Source organism: Lissotriton vulgaris, chromosome 6 (assembly GCF_964263255.1).
Source record: "Lissotriton vulgaris chromosome 6, aLisVul1.2, whole genome shotgun sequence".
Taxonomy (NCBI): Eukaryota; Metazoa; Chordata; class Amphibia; order Caudata; family Salamandridae; genus Lissotriton; species Lissotriton vulgaris.
Window position 1 is genome coordinate 1,761,281,190 of NC_141694.1, and position 26,856 is coordinate 1,761,308,045.

The 26,856-nt window shown below is 43.8% G+C and overlaps 1 protein-coding gene across 11 annotated transcripts in view; it reads right to left on the reverse strand.

The window, feature by feature from the left end:
* Positions 1–26,856, reverse strand: part of HMBOX1 (homeobox containing 1) — a 490,629-nt gene that overhangs the window by 133,613 nt on the left and 330,160 nt on the right. For all 11 annotated transcript variants that reach the window (XM_086928008.1, XM_086928002.1, XM_086928007.1 and 8 more), the window contains one exon: positions 4,084–4,237. In XM_086928008.1, coding sequence (XP_086784134.1) covers positions 4,084–4,237 — 154 coding nt within the window. The remainder of the gene's footprint in view (positions 1–4,083; positions 4,238–26,856) is intronic.

A 26,856-nucleotide genomic window follows, 5' to 3' on the forward strand; every position in this document is an offset into this window, starting at 1 on the left:
TATGGGGCCCATATAGGGCATATATTGCTGAGAAATGTCGAGCTTTGATCACACAGGCTGAAAGTGGCACAGTATCAGAGGGGTGGGATGATGGGCTACAGTATTGGACACATGATTCCTGTTGTTTAATGCACCTTCTACTCACTTTTCTATTAAGTGCACTTCTTATTGGATTGTACGGACGAGAAACTGGGTAACTGTTATATCTCATTTTGAAATGAATCAATGTTACACTTTTTAATGGGCAGACATGGGGCTTGGTTGACCGATACTCCTTTATTTTTTGGAATAGATTTCCAATTGTATTGCTGTATATCGAAGCTTGCATCTTACAGTATGTTATTGATGTGTGACGAAGCGCCTGACAAAGTACAGTATTGGTATGGCTCATTTCCTATTGTACAATAAAATTGAAAATAAAGCTTGAAACAAAAAAAAAAAGAAAGAAAAGACAGTGAGAAATAGGGAGACAATATGAAACAGACTGTCAGTGCATGTGGAACATTGTCCAAAAGAGTGCTGGAGGATGCAGCAGACACTACAAGTAAGAAGGTACAGGCTATGTGGGGGTCAGAGTGCTGTGGTTCTTTACTTGCCTGTCTCACCCTAAAGCTCCTGCAGACCTGATTCCATCATCTGGTTGTTTTGAAGCCTACATTCTCTCTTCCTCAAAGTAACCTTTCTCTCCCTCTCACCGCCTTTTATTCCCAAGCTCAGGCGGGCTGGCTTCACCGGTGGTCCGGTTTTAGCTGTTTCTTGACTGTTTCTATGGTCCTGGGGGCAGCTTTATACGACTGAATTTTTTCGGATCATAAAATTGAGCGCAGCTAGCACACATGCATTCAGCTTCTCATACCTTGCAAAACAGCTGGACAGCGCATCTTTGAGTTCAAAGCTGCTCTAGTTTGCAAATGTGAGCAACTCTTCATCTATTTGTTTCAATGGCACTTTTACTTTGGTCTTAGGTTATGTCCCAGTCCAACCATGTAAATTGTTTGTGTCGCTAGCCACCAATAGTGTGACCCAAAGGTCAACACCACTAAGGACGCTGGCTAACACACCATGGCCTTGTGTGCGGCACAGGACATGAATGACTTTGAATTGACTGCATGTGTGCCCACTGCCAGTCCCTGTGCAGGTGCTGGCTCATCCTTTTATCACATTGGTCTACTGCTCCCAACCCCAGCAGTCGACTCTGACTTCCACGCTGCTGTCATCTGTCAAAATTGATTTGACACTAGGTTCTTGATGACTCTGAGAGGACTCTGAAAAATATTGCTTTTGATGCCAACTGTCTTTTCATTTTCGAGCCAGCTGTGAATTGAATCTAAAACTTGCATTAGTTTATTCAGAAACATTTTTGGAAAACTAGACGGTGTGTGATAACAATGTCCCTTAAAATGTGTTCAGGAGTTACAAATTTGTTCTGCCACTTAATTATACGTGTTTATTACTACCCAATGTCCATTTGTCACCCTTACTTTATTGAAAGATTGGCTTAAAACTCATGCCCTCAGACTGCACGCACCTTTTTGCAGAAAGTGCCTCGCTGACTGGTCTGTAACTTGCAACCTGCAGTTTGCAGAATGGTCTCTGCAGCAAAACATTTACTTGCTGAGCAATCTTATACTAAGCTACCTTACACAGACTGGAAATACATGACGTAGGCGGTAAACGCGGTGCTTTGCCACAGGCATGCTAAAGCTCTGAGCTATTTTATGATTATTTGCACCTGTTAAAGATTTCATAAAAGTATTTCCAACAGGTGCCTTAACCAAGTTATTTCAGGTGATTATATCCTGAAACTGGACATACACAGACGTTTGCTGCAGTGTTATTATGACCATTAAGTAAGCCGCAATGTCCTAGTATGGCGGTTTATTTAAAGATCAAATAATCCTCTCAGGATCTACCAGCATAGACTCGCTCTCAGGAACAGGGCATACATTCAACAAAGGAACCTCTGTTCTAGATTGGCAACTCGCCTCAAAATCCCACCATACAAGAAAAAAAAACCATAGGTGGCACATCCGTTTCTGTTCAAGCAGCCAAACTATGGAATTCTTTACCCCCAAACAAAAGATCCACAGATAAGTACCTTATCTTCAGAAGACTACTTAAGAATTGTTTCTTCCCCACATAGCCACCATACTCAAACATAAATATACAGCAAATTCATGTGTATATAAGCAGTTATTTGGATTATATATGTGTACCTAGATAGGTGTATTCCTTTATGTAAAGGTGTATAATAATCTTGTTTATAAATATATAGATTTTCATTAGTTCTGCTTAACAAATGTACATATTATGGTTATAATTTTCCAAGCTTAGCATATATATAGGTCACTGCATAAATAAGTAACATTTTATAATAAACTATTATCTACAACTGCTTCACTATTGGGGATGGAAAATATATATACAAATAAATTAGCTTAAAGTACAGCAACACTAGAAAGTCTGAGTTTAGTTAACACAATTTAAAACTAGATATATTACCTTACTTATACATAAATACCTTCCATGTATGTATCTTTATATTTATTACTTTACACTACCCTATATCTCACCCCATGATGCATCCCTAACCTCAATCAACTACTCTCTCCAATGGACTACCCTCTATCTCACCCTATACCTCTCTCAATATATCCTCTTCCTCTACTCTTTGACCACTATGATCCCCAAAATAACCCTTTCCAGACTTTTCTATTCTTCGCTTACTATGATCCCCAAAATAACCCCTTCTTGACTCTTCCCTCCTCTAGTCCTCCCTCACATCACCTCAAACCTCTTTTACAATTTAGATCACCCAAACAAGCCTTTCAAAACCCTTCCCTCCGACTCTTCCCTCATCTTCTACTCATCCCAATTCCAACTCTGCTCCTGCTGCTAGGATCTCCAAATAAACTCTTTCTAGACCCTTCCCTCGTCTCACCCTCCACAATCCTTTTCTATCCAACTAACAGACTCACATGTACACCACTCAAATTCATTTCATATTTCATTATACTAAGGCACTACTAATCGTATTTGGGTTCTGGAGTAGCGTGCTACTCCTTGAAAAGTTCTTTTGATGCCTCATCAGGGGTAACAAGAGGTATATAAATTTAAACCCCTCCCTCTTCTCTCCCTTCACTATTCTTTTCAAACAACAGGAAAGACTCACATGTCCACCGCTCAAATTAATTTCATATTCCTCTATACTAATTCACCACTAATCCTTTTTGGGTCCCAGAGTAGCCTGCTGCTCACCCAAAAGCGCTTTGACGCATTGTCAGGGATAGTAAGTGCTATATAAATGCAAGTAAACAATACAATTTCCTCCTAAAGTACCAACCTAAGATCAGTTTTTGGGTCTTACATTCAGAAATGAATGCAGGCAGATCTTCCCCAGCACAGGCTAATCAATAGTCATAATATTTTTGAAAATACATGGCAAAAGTGTCAGTAATAAGCCTGTCACTTGCTCACTTGTTTCAGATCTAACCATGTGGCAATGTCTCCTGGCAATATATTTTAAATGCTTACTGCTGTGGGTTCCCCTTTTTAAATCAAAGTCAGCATTATGAAACAATTAAATAAATCATTATATGTTGAAGGTAGAGGACATAACAAGATTCCCTCACCTACTCCACGGCACTCCAGAATCTCTTTTTCTTTTTTTCTACTGCACCAGAAAAAGGCAAAGGAAGTCCATGTATAGAGTGGATACAGTGGGTGATCTTATTAAGCCCACAATCTAATCTGCTAGTTTATTATTGCTCTTAGTGAAGGAATGCACATAATTAAAAATATTGCTAAGGAAAGAATTGCAATGAAATGTAATACATGGAATACAGAAATATAATGTGAGAAAAGATTTGTTTTGATGTTGATCTAGAGTTGATCTTTTATTAATTCAAACTGTGGCACAGCAAAAACAACTTGTGCTGCCATTACATATTTTTTCAAAGATTTGATGAAATATGAAAACTTTTATGGTTTGTCAAAAAAGGTTATTTTGCAGTATAATATATACAGATCCACATCACTTAAGATCATGCAGACTACACACAGATTTTAACTGACAAGACATACCTTTCCATTACTGCCAAACACTCTTTCCTCCAGGTAAACCGACTGCCTCGCCGCAACCGGAAAGTGCCGGAGGTAGGAGTGATTGGCGGTGGTGTTTGCCTCCATTCAGGATCCTCTATTGGTATGGGGGCAGGCCGCATGCTTAGCGTAGCGCCTAAAACAAGAATGAATGGAGACTTTAGGACTGTTCTTCCTTTTTCTCAACTAATATTAACAATAAATAACAATGTGACCATGAGCTAACAAGCTACCCTCCTGTCACTGGGACACCATGCACAACAATTTTAATTATCAATTTAGGGCCAGATATACGAATATTAAGAATACCAATTTCCTAATTGCGATTTTCTGCAAATTGCAATTAGGAAATCACTATTTCTAATGTACGAAACTCATTCAGTTTAATTTAGCAATTCCTAGTTGGTCGCAAATCAGTCTATGTCATGAATATTAACGCTGCAGGTCGTATTTGTGGACCTATTAGGAATTGCAGTCATCACAAGGATGATGGCCTGCCGGGGTCTGCAGACAAAGGGTCTTCTCAGTTTTCCGGAGCAGGCAGACTTTTTTCAGAAAACCTAAATTTTCTACACAATTTTGGCACTTTACTGGGACATATCCTATTTTTCCTATTTTTTGAGCTATTAACCTCCTTCCAGTTAGTGGTAAATATGGGTGTGAAACCAATAATGGATACCGGAAAGCTATACATTTCTGACAAGTAGATAAAAAATTGAAATTGAGTTGAAAAAAAAGCCATTTGTGCCTACATTTTCATCAGCAACTTCTTACAAATATGGCAGATTTTTTAAAGCAATATACCATTACGTCTGTGAGACCCTTCTGGTTGCGGGATATATAGGGCTATAAGTACCCGAGGTACCCAGAGCCAATAACTGAGCTGCACCTTGCATTGTTCCTTCATTGTATACAGGGTGCAGAGAAATTCATTTGGTAAAATATAAAGAGTGAAAAATAGGCACCAAGGAAACCTATGTATTTCCGAAATAGGAACAAGATATGGAGTTTAGAAGCAGTGGTTATTTGCACATCTTTGAATATGTGGGTAGCCATACTGGCATGTGAATTTGCGAGCTTTTTTCAAAATATCCTCTTTTTAACTTACTATCTTACATTTGGAAGGTAGAAATGCATAGAAAGACAACTGGTAATAACACATGTCCTACTATTCTGTGTTCCTCTAGGTCTCCTGATAAAAATGGGACCCCACTTGTAAGGGTAGGCCTAGTGCCCGCAACAGGAAATGGCCCAATACGCAATATGGACTAATCAAATTTTTCCACAGAAAACGGACCCTTTTTTACAAAGTACCTAGCTGTGGATTTTGGGTCCTAGCACACCCAGAACCTAGGGAAACCTAGCAAACCTGTATATTTTTTAAATCTAGACAACGGGGGTAATCCAGGATGGGGTGACTTGTGTGGGTCTCACCAGGTTCTGTTACCAAGAATTCCTTGCACAACTCAATCTTTGTAAAAAAAAAAAAAAAAAAAAAGAAATAGAGAAACATTTTCCTCAAATTTCTGTGATGAAAAGTTCTGGAACTTGCAGGGATCCACAAACCTTCATCCACCTAGCATTCCCCCAAGTCTTCTGATAAAAATGGTACCTCACTTGTGTGGGTAGGCCTGGTGCCTGCAACAGGAAATGGCCCAAAACCTATTGTGGAGACATCTAAATTCTTTTTCATGAAGCAACCTGGTTTTGCAACAGAGTCACCTGCGCTTTTGGTCCCGAGCTATATGGGCATCTAAGGAAACATACCAAATCCAGACATTTCTGAAAACTAGACTGTTTTGTGATTGATAATTTTGATGCTTCCACAATACGTTTGGGCCCTTCCTTGTCACTGCACTTGGCCCACCCACACAAGTGAGGTAGCATTTGTATCGGGAGACCTGTGGGAATGCTGGGTGGCAGGATATTTGTGACCTTCCAGTGATTCCACAACTTCACCACACAGAACTGTGGGAAAAACCTCTGGGTAAACAAACCTTGGGGGATCCATACAATCTAGACTTCCCTGGCCTCGACTGGATGTCTACTTTTCAGAAATGTCTGAGTTTGGTAGGTTTCCCCAGATGGCCGCTAAGCCCGGGACCAAAAAACACAGGCGCCTCCCTTGCAAAAACAGGTTGTTTTGTCCTACGTAGGGGGCACCTGCATTTTTGGTCTGGGACTCGGCGGCCATCTAGGGAAGCCTTCCAAAACCAGACATTTCTGAAAACTAGAACACAGAGGAATGCAGGGATGTGTGGCTTGTGTGGATCTCCCACCGTTTTCTTACCCAGAATCCCCAGCAAACCTCAAATATAGCTAAAAAGTAACATTTTCCTCACATTTCTGTGTGGCAAGGGGGTGAGATCACCTCGCCGGCACAAATTTACCACCACCCAGCATCCCCTCAGGTTTCAAATAAAAAATGATCCCTCATTTGTGTGGGTGCCCAAAGAAGTGTCAGCCTAAAAACGTATGAAAAAAACGACTCTTATGGACCAACCCTCAGTTTTTCATTTTATATGTTTTTAGATGCTCTGCTTTGGGCACCCACATAAGTGAGGCATCATTTTTTTTCAGGAGATTAAGGAAAACGCTGGGTGGTGGGAAAGTTGTGCCAGCGCAGTGATCCGACCAATTTTCCACACAGATATGTGATGAAAGTGTGAATTGTTAGCTAAATTTGAGGTATGCAGGGCATTCTGGACAATAAAACCCTGGAGGTACACGCAAGCCACACAGCCAGCCAAGTACTATCCACACACACCCCCAGCTAAGCGCTATCCACGCACACCGCCAGCGAAGCACCATCCAAGCGACAGTCCATGCACATTGCCAGCCAAGTAACAGTCCACGCACACTGCCAGACATGTGCACCCACACAGACCGCTGGCCAAGCGAAAGTCCACATACACTGCCAGCCATGCGCTAGTCCACATACTCTGCCAGCAAAATGCAGGTTCACACGCACACACAGCCAGCCAAACGCCAGTAAACACAGACCGTCAGCCGAACTCCAGTTCTCACACACACACAGAAACTTTCTCTAGTGTCTATTGGTTTTCTGCCCCCCATGGGAGCAGATGTGTCTACAAATATTGCTCATCTGCCCCCAAGGAGTGCAGAATCAGCCAATTTATGTTCACAAACAAAAGTACTCCCTGACATGACCATAAACATACCGTTAGTGCCTTGTGGGCTTTCTGGACCCATCTGGGTGGGCCACAGAGACAGTGACTATTTGGGGGGGGGAGCTGGCTTCACCCAATATGGGCAGCCCCCACCCCCCTTAATAAACAAAAAAGATCCTGGTGGTAATAACCTGCATCTGCCCTCCAGGTCAGAAAGACTGTCCCTTTTTTTGTGGGGGGGTGGGGGGGAAGAGTAGAGACACTGGCATGCCCATTTTGGGAGTCCCCCACCCTTACATATTCAAAACAAAAAATCCCTGGTGCCTAGTGGGCTTTCTGCCCCTCCCCGGGGGGCAGATTGGGGGTAATAACCCCCAGCTGCCTCCCATGTGTCAGAAAGACTGTCCCTTTTTTGGGTTTTATATATAAAAAAACAATCATCCCTGGTTCCTATTGGTCTTTCTACCCCCAGGTCGGGGATTATAACCCCTAACTGCACCCCGGTGAGCGAGAAAGACTGTGGCAAATTTTGGGAGGGGTGGGGGCATTATAGTGCCCATTTAGGGCAGCCCCACCCCCAAGTACTAAAACAAAAAAAAATCCCTGGTGTCTAGTAGACTTTCTGCACTCCAGGGGGGCAGATTGGGGGTAATAACATCCACCTGCCTCCCAGGGGGGTGGCAGAAAGACTGTCCCCTTTTTGTGTCTGGCACTTGCATGCCCATTGTGGGTAGGCCCCACACCTCTGTTATGAAAAAAATCCCAAACAAAATCGTCTCTGGGGTCTAGTGGGCTTTTCTGCCCAGCCTTGAGCACTTCGGGGGCTATTGCCCCAATATGCACCCGGGGGGCAGAAAGACTGTGGCAATTTTTTGGGAGGGTTCTAGTGTGCTTTCGGCCTCCAAGGAGGCAGATACTCTGCCCCCCTTTGGTGTTGTGGGGTGGGGCCATGCGCATGTCCATTGTGGGCAGCCCCCACCCCTCTTTTATAATAATAAAAAAAACATCCTTAGTTGCTATTGCTATTGCCTCCATCTGGACCCCAGGGGGAGGGCAGGGGGGGGATCAGAAAGACTTTGGCAATTATTTAGGAGGGGTGTGCACATTTTAGTGCCCATTTTGGGCAGTCCCCACCCCTAAGTACTAAAAATGAAGAATCCCTGGTGTCTAGTGTGCTTTCTGCACCCCCGGGGGGCCGGAAAGACTGGATTCACCCAAATGAATTTGGGGGGAGCAAAGGCCGTTGCCCAAGGGGCCACTCCCCCCCTCCCTGGTGTCTAGTGGTGGATCTCTCCCTTTTCAAACTGTACCACTCCTGTGTGTTTCGGTGCTTGAAGGATGAGATAGCCCCAGAGCACCAAAACAGAGAAACTGAAACAAGGTCATTGGCTCGTTTCAGTTTCAATGAAATGACGTGCACGCGGTCGTCAGTACATTGAAAAAAAAATTACCTCGGGAGGTTGCGGAAGCTCTATCCCACCTCCTGAGGCAGACAGATTAGGCAGTGCTGTGCCGAGGACGTAACGGTTACATCCTTGGTACACCAGCACCACAGCCGGGGAAGTAACTGCTACATCCTCAGCACTCAAGGGGTTAAAAAGAAATGAAATGTAACGTTTCAAAATAATTTTCAGTTGGTGGTAAAGTGCAAATGTTTTGAGACCGCATTTTGGTCACAAAAATTTCATACATCTCATTCTGATTCTGTATTTGAAGGGTTGCCCTACAAGCGCCTCTTCCAAATACCGAATCATATGTATTTTGCAATTCCAAATAGTGATTTGTTAACATGTTATTGAATTTCAATTCAGCCTAGAATGCAGTGTATATCTACGCTTCATGAAAAGATCTCCCCAAGCACTCTCAAATCACAATATTTGTTACTATATATGCAAATATAATCTTCTTGTATGCTCCAAATACCAGTTGGCGTAGTTGCAAGAAGTACAAAAGTTAATATATCAATCCACAAATCTTGGTGTTTCCAAAGACGGAAAATTTCTCGCATAGATTTCAGGTTCATGCAGCCTGAACAAATATGTCCATATAGTAGTCCATTTCTCCAAGACCAGTTTATTGTTCACAAAATTCCATATTAGTGCAGCTTCAGCAAATTTATTCATATAGCAGCCAACACGTGTTTCGTCGCGCTCAAGTATGGCAAAGCGACTTCATCAGGGATGTTTTCCTAATAATTCAAAATCCAATATACTGTTCAACCATCACAGTTCGTTTGGTACAAATAAACCACAGACAGGGCAAAATCTTCCTCTGTCCCAATATTCAAAAATCCTTCTCGATCAAGTATATCAATTCAGATGCTGGGACATGTGTATCCAACGTCCACACGGTAGCCGGCCGGCTGATGGTTGAACAGTATATTGGATTTTGAATTATTAGGAAAACAGCCCTGATGAAGTCGCTTTGCCATACTTGAGCGCGACGAAACACGTGTTGGCTGCTATATGAATAAATTTGCTGAAGCTGCACTAATATGGAATTTTGTGAACAATAAACTGGTTTGGAGAAATGGACTACTGTATGGACATATTTGTTCAGGCTGCATGAACCTGAAATCTATGCGAGAAATTTTCCGTCTTTGGAAACACCAAGATTTGTGGATTGATATATTAACTTTTGTACTTCTTGCAACTACGCCAACTGGTATTTGGAGCATACAAGAAGATTATATTTGCATATATAGTAAAAAATATTGTGATTTGAGAGTGCTCGGGGAGATCTTTTCATGCTAGGAGCCACATTGTGGATCTAGGGGGTGTGTATGGTAACCACATTCTCTCTTCTGGTAGCACCGCATTATTACTTTGAATAATATCATTACTGTTTTTCCCTTGTTGAGCTCCCATATTGTCTGTTGGTTACCAAATCATACAAATTTTATATCTACGCTTCCCCTGGGAGCTACTTATCTCCACTATCTGGTCACGATGGAGCCTAAACTGAGGAAGAGGAGGTAGCCTACTTCTCAGTGACAGATGAGTTTTGTGAGGCGGTGGACGCCTCTATTTACAGGGTGGACTCAGACGCGGTAACGCCTTTGGAGAAGAACTACCTGGACCTACCTCCTAGGCTGCCTGAAAACTGCACAGAGAATCTGGAGGCGGTTCTCAGGGAGGAGGCTCCTCCACCAACTTCCACAGTGAGTCTCCAGTTGATTTATCACAAGAATTTGTTGGCAGGTTGGTAAATTTCATACATGCTTGGAGGACTCTTTTTATAAATGCCTGGGTTCTGCAAACAGTACAGGGCTTCCACATACACTTTTACAGCTTCCTCTTCCAAACGGTCCCTCCTACACCAATCACCTTCTCAGGAAGGGAGGTGGCTCTTATCCAAGTAGAGATGCAGGAACTCCTGGCCAAAGTGGCTATATCTTTGACCACCCCTCACCCTTCTGGCTCCCTCAGCAAAATTTAACCCCATAGAGAAGTGGGATGCTGGACAACGCCCAGTCATCAATATGAAGAAATTCAATGAGTAGCTGATTTACCGTCACTTCAAGATGGAGGGTACCTACCTTCTCTGAGACCTTCTGCGACCCACTGACTGGCTGGTGCGCCTGGATGTAAAGGATCTGTACCTGACGATTCCGGTATTCCACCAACATCGTCATTTCCTACAATTCTAATGTGAGTCCCAGACCTATGAATTCAATTCACTGCATTTTAGCCTCTCCTCTCCTGTGTGGGGTTTCACCAAGGTGTACCGGCCACTGGTCGAGTTTCTAAGGGCATCAGGGATCGGCCTGATAGCATACTTGGATGATGTACTCATCATGGACTAGTGCCTCCAGGCTCTGAACTTGCACCTGCTGAGCACAGTGGAGCTCGTCTAGTCCCTCAGTTTTATCATCAATCACGAAAAGTCGCCCTGATCCCATCCCAAATTCTGATCTTCTTGGGTTTCGTGATCAACGCAGTCGAAACAACCTTGGGTTTACCTTCAAGAAAAATTTGCGGCGAAGTGCGCAGAACCCTGGCGAAGCCCCCAATTTCTCTCTGACAGATTGCAAGGGTAGTCGGCTTTTTGTCCTCCTCCAATCAAGCCTTTTTTCGGGGTCCCCTACACTTATGTGCTGTACAAAGCCTGAAAACTTTGCACCCGCATCGTAGCCTCATATATTCCCAACATGTTACCCTCTCAGACAAAGCCAAGGACGAGCTGCAATGGTTGCTCATGCATATGGAAGCCTGGAATGGGTGAGCCATTTTTGTCTCTGGCCAGTGGTTCAGGCTAGGGAGCATGTTGTAGGGAGTTTACCACAGGAGGCAAATGTCCCGCCTCAGAGCGGCTCTGCACATCAATTGCCTGGAGTTGAAGGTATGCCCTTTTGCTGTGATGTGTTGGACAAGCGAACATGCCCAATGTTGTCTTCTTCTAAAAATGGACAATGTAGCAGCAGTCTGCTACATCAACCATTGAGAGGTACGCGCTTCAGAACGCGGTCAGACCTTGCGTAGAGCTCTGGGAATAGTGCCTCAACTATCACATGTCGGTTGTGGCGGCGGAATACCTTCTGGGCTCTGCCAAACCAGTGGCAGATTGGCAGTCTCATCGTCTCAAAGATATGAGATTGTGGAAACTGATTTTGCAGGTGTTTCATGCTCTATCAGGCCAGTGGGGCCCTTTCTCGATCGATCTTTGCATCCCTGTTAGATCATCTACTTCCACAGTACTTCAGCTAGAGAACGGATCCAGACCCAAAAGCAACCAATGCCTTTCTTCAGGACTGGTCCGAGGAGATGGGCTATGCCTTCCCTCCATTCGCGATGATAATGAGACTCCGCGCAGCAGGTGGTCTTGGTGGTAGTAACTCCGATTTGGAAGTTGGTTTTTGGTTCTTCTTGAACTTTATTGGAATTTTTCAATCCGTCTACCCAAAGAATGATTCCTCCTCAAGGATCCCCTCGGGGAATCCCCACCCGTTGGTGGTCAACAAGTCCCTCCCACTTATAACGTGGAAGATTACAGGTCACACTGGCAAGGCCCAGGACTTTCGCACAATGCTGCAGCCCTCCTACCTCCTACTCCGGGAGGAGAATACGGTTAAATGATACCACTCGGCCTGGTCTCAGTGGTTGTGTTGCTGTCAGCAATGGGGTTTGGATCCCGTGGAGACTGATGTTGTCCACATCTTGAACTTCCTGGCCTAGCTGGCAGCGGCAGGCTTGACTTGCAGGTCAGTCAACACTGTAAGGCCCACGATTTCTGAAGGACATGTACACGTTGGAGGCTGTTCAGTCGGTGAGCATCCACTTGTCCATAAGTTTCTTTGGGGCATCCGACTAGCTCTTCCTCTAGAACCAAGATACTTGGTTCATTAGGATCTCAACAAAGTGTTGAATCTGTTCCTCTCTTGGACTCGGAACAAGTACCTTTCACCGAAACAGTTGTCTGCAAAATTGGCTACAGTGCTATGTTTGATCTCTTGTCACTGGGTTTCAGATGTCAGGGCTCTGGGAATTACCGGCCGCGCATTTACGCCTGAAGGTGTTTCCTTCCATGTGTCCCGGAGGCCGAAGTACAATTCCAGAATTCTCATATCTGGCCTTCCTGGGCTCTCTCTAAGCTGTGTGTTGTTTGTTGTGTCAAACAGTATTAGTCAGTGACTGAAGAACTGCAGCCCCACCGAGAAGGGCAGTTACTCATTGATCCTTGCAAGCCTCATAAGGCTGTTTCATCTCCCACCACTGTGTGTTGGGTGCGTTGTGCCACGCAAGAGGCAGGTATCGACACGAAGGTGTTGTGGAAATAACAAGGACCCCCTGAATCACTCATAGGTTGATTCCTAGGACAGGGAAAATTTCATCAATGTATAAACACTCGCAGGCAATCTTCAATTTATAAAGGTGTATAGACAACTAAACTATAAGTCAGACAGCATTAATATATATTATCTAAAACAGATAACAACGAATAAAAAATGAAAATAGAAAATCAGAATGAATTGTTTTATTTTTATAAAAAGTTAATTAAAAAATCCTCACTCAAGGATTGAAGGCAAATCATACATTAACTGAATCTATATAACACAAAAAGACATTTTAATAATAAACCATATAATACTGTGAGTCATAAAATCAGATTGTGATATAAATTGATATAAAACCAGCCTAAAAAAAAAACAAAAAAACTTTTCCGTCCCAGTTATATAGAGACAGACGAGGAGGAGGATTTAAATACTCTAATAAAAGGTTTATTACGAAAGGTATTAAGTACTCTCCGATCAAGACTGGTTTTATATTGATATCAAGAACAGAGTGTAACCTTTAAAGAATTATACATCACCACTTTAAATAAAAAGATTTTAACTACGTGGCTTCCTGAAGAAGGCGTCTCCACTCCGCCGCAACGCGTGTCGAAAAGAATAATTTTTCTGCCACAATCTGATTTTATGACTCACAGTATTATATGGTTTATTATTAAAATGTATTTTTGTGATATATAGATTCAGGTAATGTATAATTTGCCTTTAATCCTTGAGTGAGGATTTTTTAATTAACTTTTTATAAAAATAAAACAATTCATTCTGATTTTCTATTTTCATTTTTTATTCGTTGTTATCTGTTTTAGATAATATATATTAATGCTGTCTGACTTATAGTTTAGTTGTCTATCCACCTTTAGAAATTGAAGATTGCCTAGGAGTGTTTATACATTGATCGACACAAAGGTGTTCAGAGCTCATTCTATCAGCGGGGCTAAGGCATTAAAAGCATTCTTCCTTGGGCTTTGCTTGGAGGATATTATGAACGCTGCAGACTGGTCTTCGGATTCGACCTTTAAGAAGTTTTACTTCAAACCAGTTTCTTCCATTGCGACCTTGGTGGTAGACATGCTTTAAACTGGCATAATCCTCACCCCCAGGTCCTGGCACAGAATGGCAAATTTCCCTGAAATTGCAAATGAAATTTTCAATTCTATTTAGGACACGGAGGCAAGGTTGTGTAGCCTTACAGCTAGAGCAGTCACATACTAAGCTGGGGAACCAGGTTTGAGTCTCAGCATGGACGCTCAACATCCTGTGATTCTGGGCAAATCACTTAATCTCCCCTGCCTAACAAAAATGAATGTGTCCTTTTGTAACGAAACTGGTGCTATGTAAAGCGCTCTGATACCCGATATCTTGTAATTGTTCTCTAAACCAATTTGAATTGCAATGGTTGGTTCCTTCATATGTTACATGTTAATGTGCACTAAAATAATTTGAAGGTTCGCCTGATGTCCTGGTTAGAATTGTTCATTGTATGGATTCATGCAGGATTGGCGTCATCTAAACAGGAGTGAGGTATTCTATTGTCTTCTTTGGTGGCAGGAACAAAGAGGGCGTGTTTAGGCAGACAGAGTCTGAAAAGTGTCATACTGAGCCCTAATTAGACAATATGTTACTGTTGTTTTTTCTTCCTATTTCCCCACTTATGATGGGAAATGCAGTTTTATATATATATACGGCTGCAGTTGAATAAATAAAGTGATGGCATAATCCTCGCCTCCATGCCCTTACTTGAAATTAAACTTTCCTTTATGATTACTAGGATATTTTTCATTCACTTTAAACAAGCAAATGGAGAAAGATTCAGTACAACAGTTTGCAACTAGAAAGTCACCAGCTAGAAACAGTAACCTGCTTGCTGCATGTGAAAATATATGTTAACAAAGGTCGTAGGAGTATTTTCGTGCAACTTTAATACTGGAAACCCACTACCCTGGCTTGGCTTTCAATAAACCAACAATTCTAATTACTGAGAATACCACTTCTCCAAACATTTTTATATAGAATGAAGGATGCACAAGGATAATTTTAAGTTTGTGGGGTATTGTTAGGTTAAGGAATAGTATTAGGGTCCAGGGTAATGTTAGGTGTAGAGCAACGGATAGAGTTGGGTTATGGATTAGGCTTATGGTTATGGGAGAAAGGCTTGCAAATAGTTTAAACTACTGATATTCGCTCTGGGTAGCATTGGAAGCATTCTATTTCACCCACCCTGCCCCTTTAGACAGACCTGCCTTATGCAAATAGTCTCATTCATAGTTATTTTGATGTAGTGGATTTACAAAACTGTTCAATGCTGAAACAACTTCAATCAATCAGGAATTTTTGGAGCACGCTACTCACCCTTGAGGGTCTCAAGACCCTGGGAGGGGGTTTGAGTAGCTCCGTGGTCATTCGAAGAGTCAGGTGTTGAGATCCTTTCTGAATAGGTGCAGCGTCTGGCTTCGTCTGATGCCGGGGGGGGGAGTTTGTTCCAGGTCTTGGCCACAATGTAGGAGAAATATGCCACCCGCTCTGGCCCTGTGGATGCGGGGAAGGTGGTTCTCGGGTGAGGCGTGGCTATGGCTCGGTCGGCAGAGCGGAGGTTTTTCTTGGGGACGTGGAAGGAGATTCTTTCGTTGAGGTAAAGGGTCCGGCTTTATGCAGTGCTTTGTAGGTGTGTGAGCAGTTTGAAGGTTATTCTTTTTTGACGGGGAGCCAGTGGAGGTAGCGGAGGTGTTGGGTGATGTGATCATGTCAAGGGATGTTGAGGACGAGTCTGGCTGCGGCGTTCTGGGCGGTCTGGAGTTTGCGGAGGAGTGTTTTGTTGATTCCGGCATAGACTGCGTTTCCGTAGTCCAGTCTGCTGGTGATGAGTGCGTGGGTGTCGGTCTTCCTGATGTCGGTGGGTGGGGGAGTGAAGGGGAATCCATTTGAAGGTCTTGCCGAGTATGCAGAGGGTGTTGAAGTATGTGGAGGACACGGCGTTGATCTAGCAAAACATGGTGAGCGATCGAGGTCCGTAGGGGTGGGTGGGTTTCCGAGGGCAGGGGTCACCAGGTCTCTTCCCATGCAGAAGGGGTGTATTGAAGAATGAGGACTTCTGTTTTCTCAGAGTTGAGCTTCAGGAAGCTGCTGCTCATCCAGGATGCAACATCCTTCATCCCTTCTTGGAAACTGCATGGTGATGTCAGGTTCCTTGGTGAGGGAGAGGATGAGCTGGGTGTCGTCGTTGCATGAGACAGTGTTGAGTCTGTGTTTTCCAACAATGGTTACTAGGGGGCCGTGTAGACCTTGAAGAGCGTGGGACTGAGGGAGGATCCTTGGGGTACTCCGCATTTGATCTATGTATGTTCGGAGTAGAAGGGCAGGAGTCTTATTCTTTGTGTTCTGCCTGAGAGGAAAGATCCAATCCAGTTTAAGGTTGTTCCCTGGATGCCGGCATAATGGAGTTTGGCGGCTAGTATGCGGTGGGAGACGTGTCGAAAGCAGCTGAGAGGACTAGGAGGATGAGGGCTGCAGTGTGGCCTTGGTCGAGAAGGATGCGGATGTCGTCAGTAGCGGGTATGAGGGAGGTTTTGGTGCTGCGGAATCCAGATTGAGAGGAGTCTAGGATGTTGTTGGATGCTATAAAGTGCGCTAGATAGATGTTGACGACTTTCTCAATGACTGTGGCGGCGAAGGGGAGAAGAGAGATGGGCCTGAAGTTCTTGAGGTCTGTCGGGTCTGCGGAGGGCTTCGAGAGAAGGGGTTTGACTTCGGCTTGCTTCCAGTCGTTGAAGAATATGGCTGTATAGAGGGAGAAGTTGATCATTCGTCATAGTTCGGGTGTGATGGCGGCTCTGTGGACGATGTGTGGCACGTAGGGGTCAGTGGGTGGTCCGGAGTGAATGCTTTTCATAGTCTTTGCTGTGTCTTTTGTGGTGAGAGGGGTCCAGGTGAGAAGGGTCGGGTGGATGACGTAGCTGGTGAGAGGTGTTGGGTCGGTGCCGTGGTCATGATCGTTGAAGTTTTCGTACAGCATCTTGATTTTGTGGTGGAAGAAAGAGCTGAGTTTGTTGCAAAGAGCTGAGTTTGTTGCAGAGGTCTTGGGAGGGTGGGACGTTGGTAGTTTCGCTGTTGGGTCTGGTGAATTCTTGTATGATGGCAAAGAGCTCCTTTGAAGTGTGGGCGTTGGAGAGTATTCTGTCTTGGATGAATTTACTCTTAGTAGTTTTGATAAGTTGGTGGTGTGCAGTGGTTGTGGCCTCGTAGGCGGAGCGTGCTTCCGGGGTTTTGCAGTTTCTCTATGTTTTCTCCAGTCGTCGGCAAGAGCGCTTGGATTCTCAGAGGTCCATGGTGAACCGGGTGGCCTTCGCGTTGAGTCGTCTGGCGGAGTTCTGGAGGGGGGCGGAAGTGTTGGCGCAGTTGGTGATCCATTGGGGAAAGTTGTTTGCTGCAGTATTGGCGTCTGTTGTGGTAGGGGAGGAATACAGCTGAGGGCAGAGGTGAGGTGTTCTTCTGTGACTTTCTTCAAGTTTCTGCGTTGAAGGCGTGACATGCTCTTGTTTGTAGTGGGTTTCGAGAAGGAGAAATAGACAAAGTGGTGGTCCATCCAGAATGGTTCTGTAATGTGACTGAAGCAAATGTTGTTTTCTACTGCGTAGATGGGTTCAAGAGTGTGTCCTGCTGTGTGAGTGGGGTTGGAGACAAGTTGCTTCAGTCCAATGTTGGTAAGTTTCTCGAGGAGGGCGGTGGTGTTGGGGTCACTGAGGTTGTCTAGGTGGAAGCTCAGGTCTGGGAGTAGTATGTATTCTGTGGAGACGATGGTGTGGAGAGCGATGTAATCTGCAATGGAGAACGGGGTCCGGGTGGTCAGCAGACGAGTGTTCCGAAGGAGCGTTGTTCTGGGTTTGGGCTGGATCGGGAAGTGGGTGTGTTCCATGGGGGCGAGGAGTCGTCTGAGTTGGTGGTTGTTAGTCGGAGGGAGCTTTTGTGGACGATGGTGTTTGGGCCGGTCTTTCCTCAGGATCTTGTATCCGCCGGGGATGCCGGTTGCGATGTTGGGTGCGGAGCTGTCGTTGGTCCAGGTCTCTGTGAGGAAGGAGACGTCGAGCGAGTGAGTGTTGAGGAGCTCCCATAGGATGTAGCTCAGGGGCTTGTGTACGTTGCCGTCCAGTGGATTGGGGGTGGCTTTCTAGGTCTGGAGGTGAGTGAAGATGTGGCAGCAGTGTTGGCAGGGGAACAGGCCTTGAGAGTTGCTCAGCGTCGATAGCTGGCAGTTGCTGTTGCGTCCAGGGTTGAGTGTGTGGAGAGTGCTGGGGTCGTAGCTGCAGGGGGTTAGGGGACCAGGGTCTCTGGCGCTGGTCGTGGTCGGGCACGCCATAGGCAAGCCCGTCTGTGTCCATCCGAGACCGCCATTAAGAAGGAGTTGGGGGTGGGTGGGCAGCGGGGAGGCGGGAGCCGGTACACACCGGGAATGAGACTGCAGGGGCAGGCAACGCTAAACAGGAAAAACAAACCGTAAAAGACCGAAAAAAGGCAAATAGGCAAAACAGGAGAGAGGCGCAAAACAGAAAGAGGAAGACACACACAGAGCGGGCTATCTGAAGAGCAGGCTCTTCCACTAGACCACCAGAGATGAGGTGCAGGAAGGAGCCTGTGGGTGGAGCAGGGCCTCGAACGCCTTACCTAGGTCACAGAAGGCGCTAGGGGCAGTGCCTTAACAGTGGTGTTGCACGTGTGGGGAGCAGTTACTCTGACCAAGAGTTCAGAGGTCTTGCTTGATTTAGGAGCAGCTGGAACCACATATAGTTTCATAATACTTCAATGCTTTCCATGTCCACATTGTGAAAGGCTTTTGTATCCAGATGGAAACAGGCACACTGTAGGTTTTAAGCATGCAAGTGTAAAATGTTTCCCAGACGTTTTTGAGACCCGTCAGCAACGTTGAATTGTGCGTTGTGATACTATAGGCTAGATCAGCATGAAGAAATAAACTTACTATAAAGGAACATCTGGCTTATGATCAAACAAAACATAGTACAGAGGAGGATTATTAAACTTATTTCGTATTTCATTACTGTGTAACCCAGTATTTTTTACATTTCAAAAGCAAAACAACTTAGACTAAAGTTACTGGATGCATGTAAAATGGAGTCAAACTTGTGGGATTAAACAAGGTTTTTTTAGGGTAATCTTTAGGCACAAAGTCTTGAAGTTAATCAGACTAGTACGATACTGAAAAGGAGAAATCTATTTTTCATTGTTTTAAATATATGTATTGGTTTATCCTCACAAATGTAATCAGAAGGAACATAACTCATCTTACTATCCCTCACTCTCACTTATCCCAACCAGACATTAATTCAACCCTATAATAAAGATACACACTGCAAAATAGCAACAGGGGCTGCCATGCCCTAAACCTTGAATCCATCACAATAACAATATCAATGTACATTATGGTCATATCTGCTTGCTACATGCAGCACAGTACTTTGTTGCTTTCACTGATGCCAAAAGGAGATCATAATACTCACAAAAACAATAAGCTCTGAAGATACTTTCTGAGGGAACATAAAATAGTGTAATTCATGCAGGATAGGTACAAACAATCCTAAAGCCCCTGCAGTTACTCTTTCATCTGATGAAATTAACTTCCACACAAATACGGACCAGTCATTGTTCAATATGCCTGTCATCTCCTGTGTGTTGTCACTCTAACATTGGTCGGCTTTGGCCTTTGCTCATCCGGTGAGGCTCTCACATGGCGCTGTAAATGCCTTCTTTCCATACCTACTAATCTTAAGATTGAATTCATGGCAATACCCTTTTCCAAACTGGGAATTGCACCTAAAGACTCACCTCTTACCTAGTGAGGGATAATTCCTTTATCCACAATTTGATAATACTAGGACAGGACCAATTCATAAGCAGACAATTCGCCCAGAGAAGCATGCATCTGCCGCCACCGCAAATTCAATTGTATGGATAGCATGAATTGATAAAAGTGTGCAACAATAACGTATATTGAAACATTCAACACTTAAAGCAAGCATCCAGGAGAGACATAAAGAGAAAAAGAACGATTGTGTGTATCTGTGTCTCGGGGTGTATGTTAAATTAATACACCTTACTATAGGGCACGAATCACCACCGAATAGTTATCTCGGTGCTAGTGATAAACACAGGCAAAACCTAACACAGAACAATTCAAATAAGTGAAGTAATCTGGGCTGATGTGGGCATAATAAGTCATAGAATTCCAATAGTATGGGCCCAGATAAGAGAACGACCTGCCCACACATCAAGTCAATCGGACGTGAGGGATGATAAGCCTTAGAACTGGACAGTAGTTGTTCTGTTTTTGACGCAGGTAACTAGGTCCATTTCATGGTAGTGATTTATATGTAGGGCAACAGGTTTGAAAATAGACCTTTTCTTAATGGGCAGCAAATGCAAGGCTTTCAGCGATGGTTCCGCCGAAGAGCCGGAAGAAGATTACATACAAGTTGTGCTGCTGTGTTTTGGACCACTTGCAGTTTGGATATTAATAACTCATTTGCGATGCAAGTAAGGCATTGCCATAGTCCAATTTGCGAAGACTCAAGGCCTGAACTAGGGTTTCCTAACAGAAAGAGGGAGACGGGAGAAAGCTTTCTTCAGTAGACACATCATACTAAAACACCTACCGCTCGAGGCCTGATGTTTTATGGACAGAGGCTGATCTATTTTAGGCCAATATTCTTCACTACTTGTTTGGGTATAGGGGCAAGACCTAACTCTATAGGTCACCATTCTGGGGTCCAAAACCGCTCTGCTTTCCCAAATAAATAAAGAGAAAACTGAGATAATGATAATTGCAGAGAGTTGGTTACCATCCAGTCTGCAATAGCTTTTATGCCATTTGAAAACTGATCTTTGATCCTCTCCAGGTCATGCCCAAAGGAGATGACAAGCTGAGTATCATCCACATATGATACCATTTCAAAAGCAAAAGATCTAGCTAGGATTACCAGAGGGACCATTTAGATGTTTAAACAACGTGGGGCTTAAACATGAGCCCTGAGCCACTGCCTTGTCAATAGACAAGAGTGCGGGACCTGAAGGTACAGAGCGAGATGGTTGCAGATCTATTTCTTAAGAAGTCTTGAAGCCATTGGAGGGCCGTCTCAAAGATGCCAATCTCATGCAGCCTTTGAATCAACCTTGTGTAAGACACAGTGAAAAAGGCTGCAGATAGATCTAGTAATTCCAGCATAGATTGAATGCCTTTGTCCACTGAAAGCCTGATGGAATCAGTCACCGCAACCAGGACAGTCTCTGTGCTAAAAGAGCATATGAACCCAGATTGACATGGGTCCTGTATCTGGCTATCCTCAAGGTAACTTTAAAGTTGGATATTCATGAAACCTTCCTGAGACTTGCCCAGGAGCCAGAGCAATGAAATGGGACGTATTTTGCAAGATAGCTAGAATCAACAATGGATGTCTTTTGTATAAGTGTAACTGGAGCTGATTTCCATGCACGAGGGATAGTCCCCGAGTCAACTGATAAGTTATACATTACCCGGACTGCAGGTACATCTGATGAGAAAGTGAAGCAAGGATCCATGGAGGTCATGGATCTTGAGGAGAGGCAGATTTGGCTTTTTCCAATGTTTTTTGGATCTGTTCTATGGAAAAAGGTGCAAACTTTTCCAGGCTGCAACTACAGTTTAAGGGAGGCGAGTCGTAAGAGTGTGCTCTGAAGGCAGGTCTACCGAAATGACCCACTTTAAATATATCTGAAAAATTTAGTCTTCAAAGAAATCCGCTAAAGAGTTGCATAGTTCTTGCGAACCTAAGGCAGGTATTATTGTATGTATATAACATCCCCCACTCCTTGTCCTCAATTTTCCAACTACTGTAATTATTCCATTTAGCTATTATCTTTCCTGTGCCCATAATTCTGGATGGGCAAAGAAGCCCTTTAGAGAAATCATCTTTCTCCTGATTCTTTCATGCGTTGCTACAGACTCCAGTCGCCTGGCTGAGATCTCTGACTAAAGTGACCTTATAGCAGCAACTGTAGGCAATAGCACCCCATAGTAGGCTCCTTTAAAAATTTTACAGCAACACAACAGCTTTCCATGAAAATACTCAATTATGTCACCTGACAACCTAACTATCTCAAGTGAGATCACCACCAACATATTCACCAACTCAGATAACAGGTTTTGCAAGGAGGGACCAGTAGAAGCTCTCTAGGTATGATGCTGGGTCCACAAGCTCCACTATCCTTCCTACCTCCATGCCCTTCACCCAGCATCAACAGCACAATATTCTTCAGCTGCACAGTATCTCTGAAAGTCAGGGAACTCTCACTCCCCATATGAAGGACTGCTCTTTGAGAGTGTGTATATTAGTATAGCATGTGCACTATAATGTCCAACCTCTTAAGCCCGCCTTCAGGAATTAGAGCAGATATAACTTGAAAATAATACACCAGCATAGGTAGAATTCCCCACTTCTGACAGAACTAACATGCCAGTCAACGCAGTGAAAAATGTAACCCAGAATGAAACTGAAAATGTCATCCTAAGTGACATAGTATCCATTAAAAAAATTACCATTCAACAGAGTAAAAGACTTTTCCACCATACAGATTTTTCAGATTATAGATCCTTTTCTATTTTTTGGAACCACTCATTTTTTGTCGGTACATCCTTACCAAATTTGACAACACCTTTTGAAGCACATCAGCACATGTAAATGCAACATCACATTCTTCACCCATTGAGACATCGAGACCGGCATTGTCGGAGTACCCCCGGTAGAGGCGAGTCGCATCCTGATTGACGCCTGAATACCACATTGTTGGACCCCCGGGATAGGCGAGTCACATTTTTGACTGACGCTGGAACACCACGCTGTTGTTTCCCCGAGTGTATGGCCACTGTTGCCTATACCTTGTTTCCCGTTCTTCGCTCTCATGCTGAGTAAAGAAAGTGCGTTTACCAAAAAACGGAAACAGGCGTTGAGGTTTTATTTTCAACTGTCGAATGCAACAATTTGACTGGACCCCATTAAGGACCTCCAAGACACACTACCCCTTGCCTGGCGCTACCACGTCCGCCTTGAACCAGAAGTACAGGAAACCTCCAATGTGAGGCTCCTTACCTCATACCACAGAGGCTGTATCTCATTCAGGCATGCTTTTTTCATTATTTAAGTCCTGATGATGATCCCATGCATCTAATTGAGCAATAGGGATCGAAACGTCGACACCCACGAGTGGGTTGACACTCACAATATTGTTAAATGAACTTGTGTACATTCCACTCCAGGCGACACTGTTTTTGATTTTCTATTATTTACAGTGCCCTGTCCTTGCTCCCTTTCTTTGCCTGAAAAACACCCCTTTTTCACCCTACTTCTATTTTTCTTTTCCTTTGTCAGTATGGCACAGGCTTGTGTCATGTTATTTCTGTACTGTATATTTGACATTGTTTCTTAAGAATAAATTCTTTTCCCGGCTGGGTCAGGAAAACTTAAATCGTATAGCTTTCCATTGTGTATCTATACTGTATTGCATTTATGTTGAATAAGCTAGGCGCCATTGTTTTCTATAACGAACATACATATCGAGATCAGCTCTGGGTTTTAGCCTTATCCCCAAATCTACATTTTGCTTTCACTCAAAGATTGTCTCACTTTTTGCAGGCACATACCTTGTACATCAGGTCTTCCTCTTTTCAAAAAATTAATAAAACTACATTGGCTCAAAAAACTTCCATTTCATATGTATGGTCTCTATATCTTCAGCATTAGCTACACAACATTCCCAATTACTATTCTAAAAAAACCTTTCCGTTACAATAGTTATACATCTTGTCAATTGTCAGATAATTTTTCACATTAGCTAGATGACTGAGAGCTTGACAAAGTTTGCCGGGCAGGTTACTTCGTTGCAAATGGCACACAGAAAATATTCTGTTAACTAAGCCTTCAATGTCCCTGCCAGGGGAATACTTGACACCCCAAATACTCTGGGAACAACTGGTCCCAGGATTCGTATTTCCATTCCAGGGAGGACTTGACAGTTCGGGCTGGATTGTTCCCATGAGGAAAAGTGTCAAGAATGATTTGAATATGGCTGGGTCCAAACTGGGGTGGTGTTGTGTGCAAAAGAAGATGGATTTAACCCAGATCTCTTGACTGGGGTTGAATGCTTGATTTGTTGAGCATTATGTAAATCATTTGCCTGCGCAGCATTGAGTTTAGGAAAGACTCCTAGTAGAGAACTGGATTTTCATAGCAACAGGATAGTACAAACTGATTTCTGTGCTTTTAAAATGAAGTCAAACAAAAAAACAATACAGAAAGTTCCAGCAGGCTGCAAGACTTGGTGGAGACAGGGAATGATGTGGGTACCAAAACTCTTTTCTAGGGCATTTCACCATCATGAGGCCTCCCTGCCGTGATGTGACTGCCCTAGTCAATTCAATTCAATTCAAGGATTCTTTATTCGATGATTAAAAATCACCATAAAAGCACATACATATATACATAGTTAAAAAATCATTAAATCATTGCAAATCCCGATTGTAATAGTAACTATTGACATGATACATAAAGGAAAAGGGAATATGACACATTAAAAAGATTAATAACAATTTTTAGACATTATTCTTCTCCTCTGGTTACCCTTAAACGGACCGCCACTTTAATAAAATTCATTATACAACACAGTGTTAGTGGGTCAGAAGCTTTTTGTAGATAAGTTAGTGCCTCTTTAGCATGTTCAAGATTGGCCTGTTTTAAAATTTCCACAAGAAATCTACGCCTAGGCATGGTGAAGAAGGGGCAAAGTAATACAAAGTGAAGGGAATCCTGCGGAGACCTATTGTCGCAGCCGCAGGATCCCTTCTGCTCAATTGTTGATGAGAACCCTGCTGGTGATGCCAATACATATGGGAGTAGATTTAATCTAAAGCGGCACATCAAGAATCTGTCCTGAGTGTTGTGCATGAGGTACAAGTATGGCTCCATTCCCTCGACACTCTTGACCAGGTTGTGAGCCCTCACAGTCTTTTTAAGCCCCTCCGCCTTAGCTCTCTGCTGCGATTTTTGCTCTAAAAAGGCTTTCTTTACTGACATCTTGTGCTGGGCTTCAATTGCTACAGGGTTAGTAAAAAGGTTCCTGTAGCCTAGGTCCTCTAAGGTGCTTTTTACATAGTTGAGCCATGGTATTCTCATACAATTGTCCCTTTCTAAGCAATCCTTTAAAATTTCTCTGCTTAGAGACGCATCAGGGTTGACCCAGATTTTTAACCAGGCCATAATCGGCCTTAATTTTACCAGGTCTTCTAGGTGGGGCCTCCCTAGTTCCCTGTGTACTATAAAACCCGCAGTGCATGGGGGAACCCTCAGGATGGTTCTTAGATATTTATTCTCCTCCCGTTGGATTTTTGCGGTATTAAAGCCCCGTACCTCAGCCCCATAGATCACTTTAGAGCAACATATGGAGCTGTATAGGTTCATCACCTGTTCGGGACTCCATCTACCTAGCCTCCTCCCATAGCTTGCTATTGCCCCATTAGTGGCAATCATTTTGCTACAACGCTCCTCAACCAGGGAGTTAAATTGTAAAGCGCCGTCAAACATTACTCCTAGATAGGGGAATGTTTTAACCTCCTCAATTATGTGGGTTCCTATCTTATACGTAAATTTAGTGCAGGGTTGATTACCAGCCAGAAGCACGTATGATTTGCCCAAATTAACAAAAAGATCTAGGGAGCCCATAAATTTAACAAATCCGTCAATCAGAATCTGTAGGCTCCTAGGTGTACGTGCGAGCAGGACCGCGTCATCTGCGTAAAGCAGAACGAGGATGTGACGCAACCCTACCCTTGGGCAATCTGTCTTTAAATTGAACTAAAACTGCTCCAAATTATTTATATAAAGGGAGAACAAAAAAGGGGCAAGAATGCAACCTTGCCGAATTCCACTCTTACAGGAGAATGAGTCGGTCAACCCCCCCTCCCTGTTAAAGCGAACTTTAGCCGAGGTGTCACTGTGAAGTTCCCTTAAGATGTTAATTAGGCCACCCTCTATCCCCATGAGGGACATCATGACCCAGAGTTTCTCCCTATTAACATGATCGAATGCCGCTGCCAAATCCATGAACCCCATTTAGATGGATTCGTTGCTGCCCAAGGTGTATATGGCTGTCAGCATATAGAGGTTCAGGCATTGATCACTAGTGAACCTCCCCGTCCTGAATCCGTATTGAGCGTCCGAGAAGATGTTATTTTCTTCGGACCACTCGGACAGTCTATTAAGGATCGCCCTTCCCAGGAGTTTGGCAGATACGTCGATCAGTGAAATAGGGCGATAGCACTTAGGGTCATCCCTATTGCCCTTCTTGAAGATAGGGACGATTATGGCCTTAGACCAAGACGGTGGTAGGCCACAAATGATGGCGGTATTTATGACCCTGGTCATTATGGGAGCCCAGAGTTCTACACAGCTCAGGAACAAGTCAGGGGGGATTCCGTCAGGGCCAGGGGCTTTGTTTTTTGTCAATCCCTCTATTCCAGCAGTGATCTCCTTGATGGTAAATACTACTGTAGAGCCTGATATAAGATCTCGTGGTGCTCTTCAGTATTTCCAGGTTCATAATTATACAGTCCCCTGTAATGAGAGACCCACTGTTCTGGAAGGATATTGGACCCTATCTCCGGGGTGTTATTTTCCTGGAAAGTGGGTTGATTAATGATTCTCCAGAACCCGGACATATCCTTTTTTTCCCCTGCTTCTCTTAAATCTGCCCACGCTTCTCCCTGTAGGGCACATTTCCTTCTCTTGATTTCCCTTTTGTATTTCT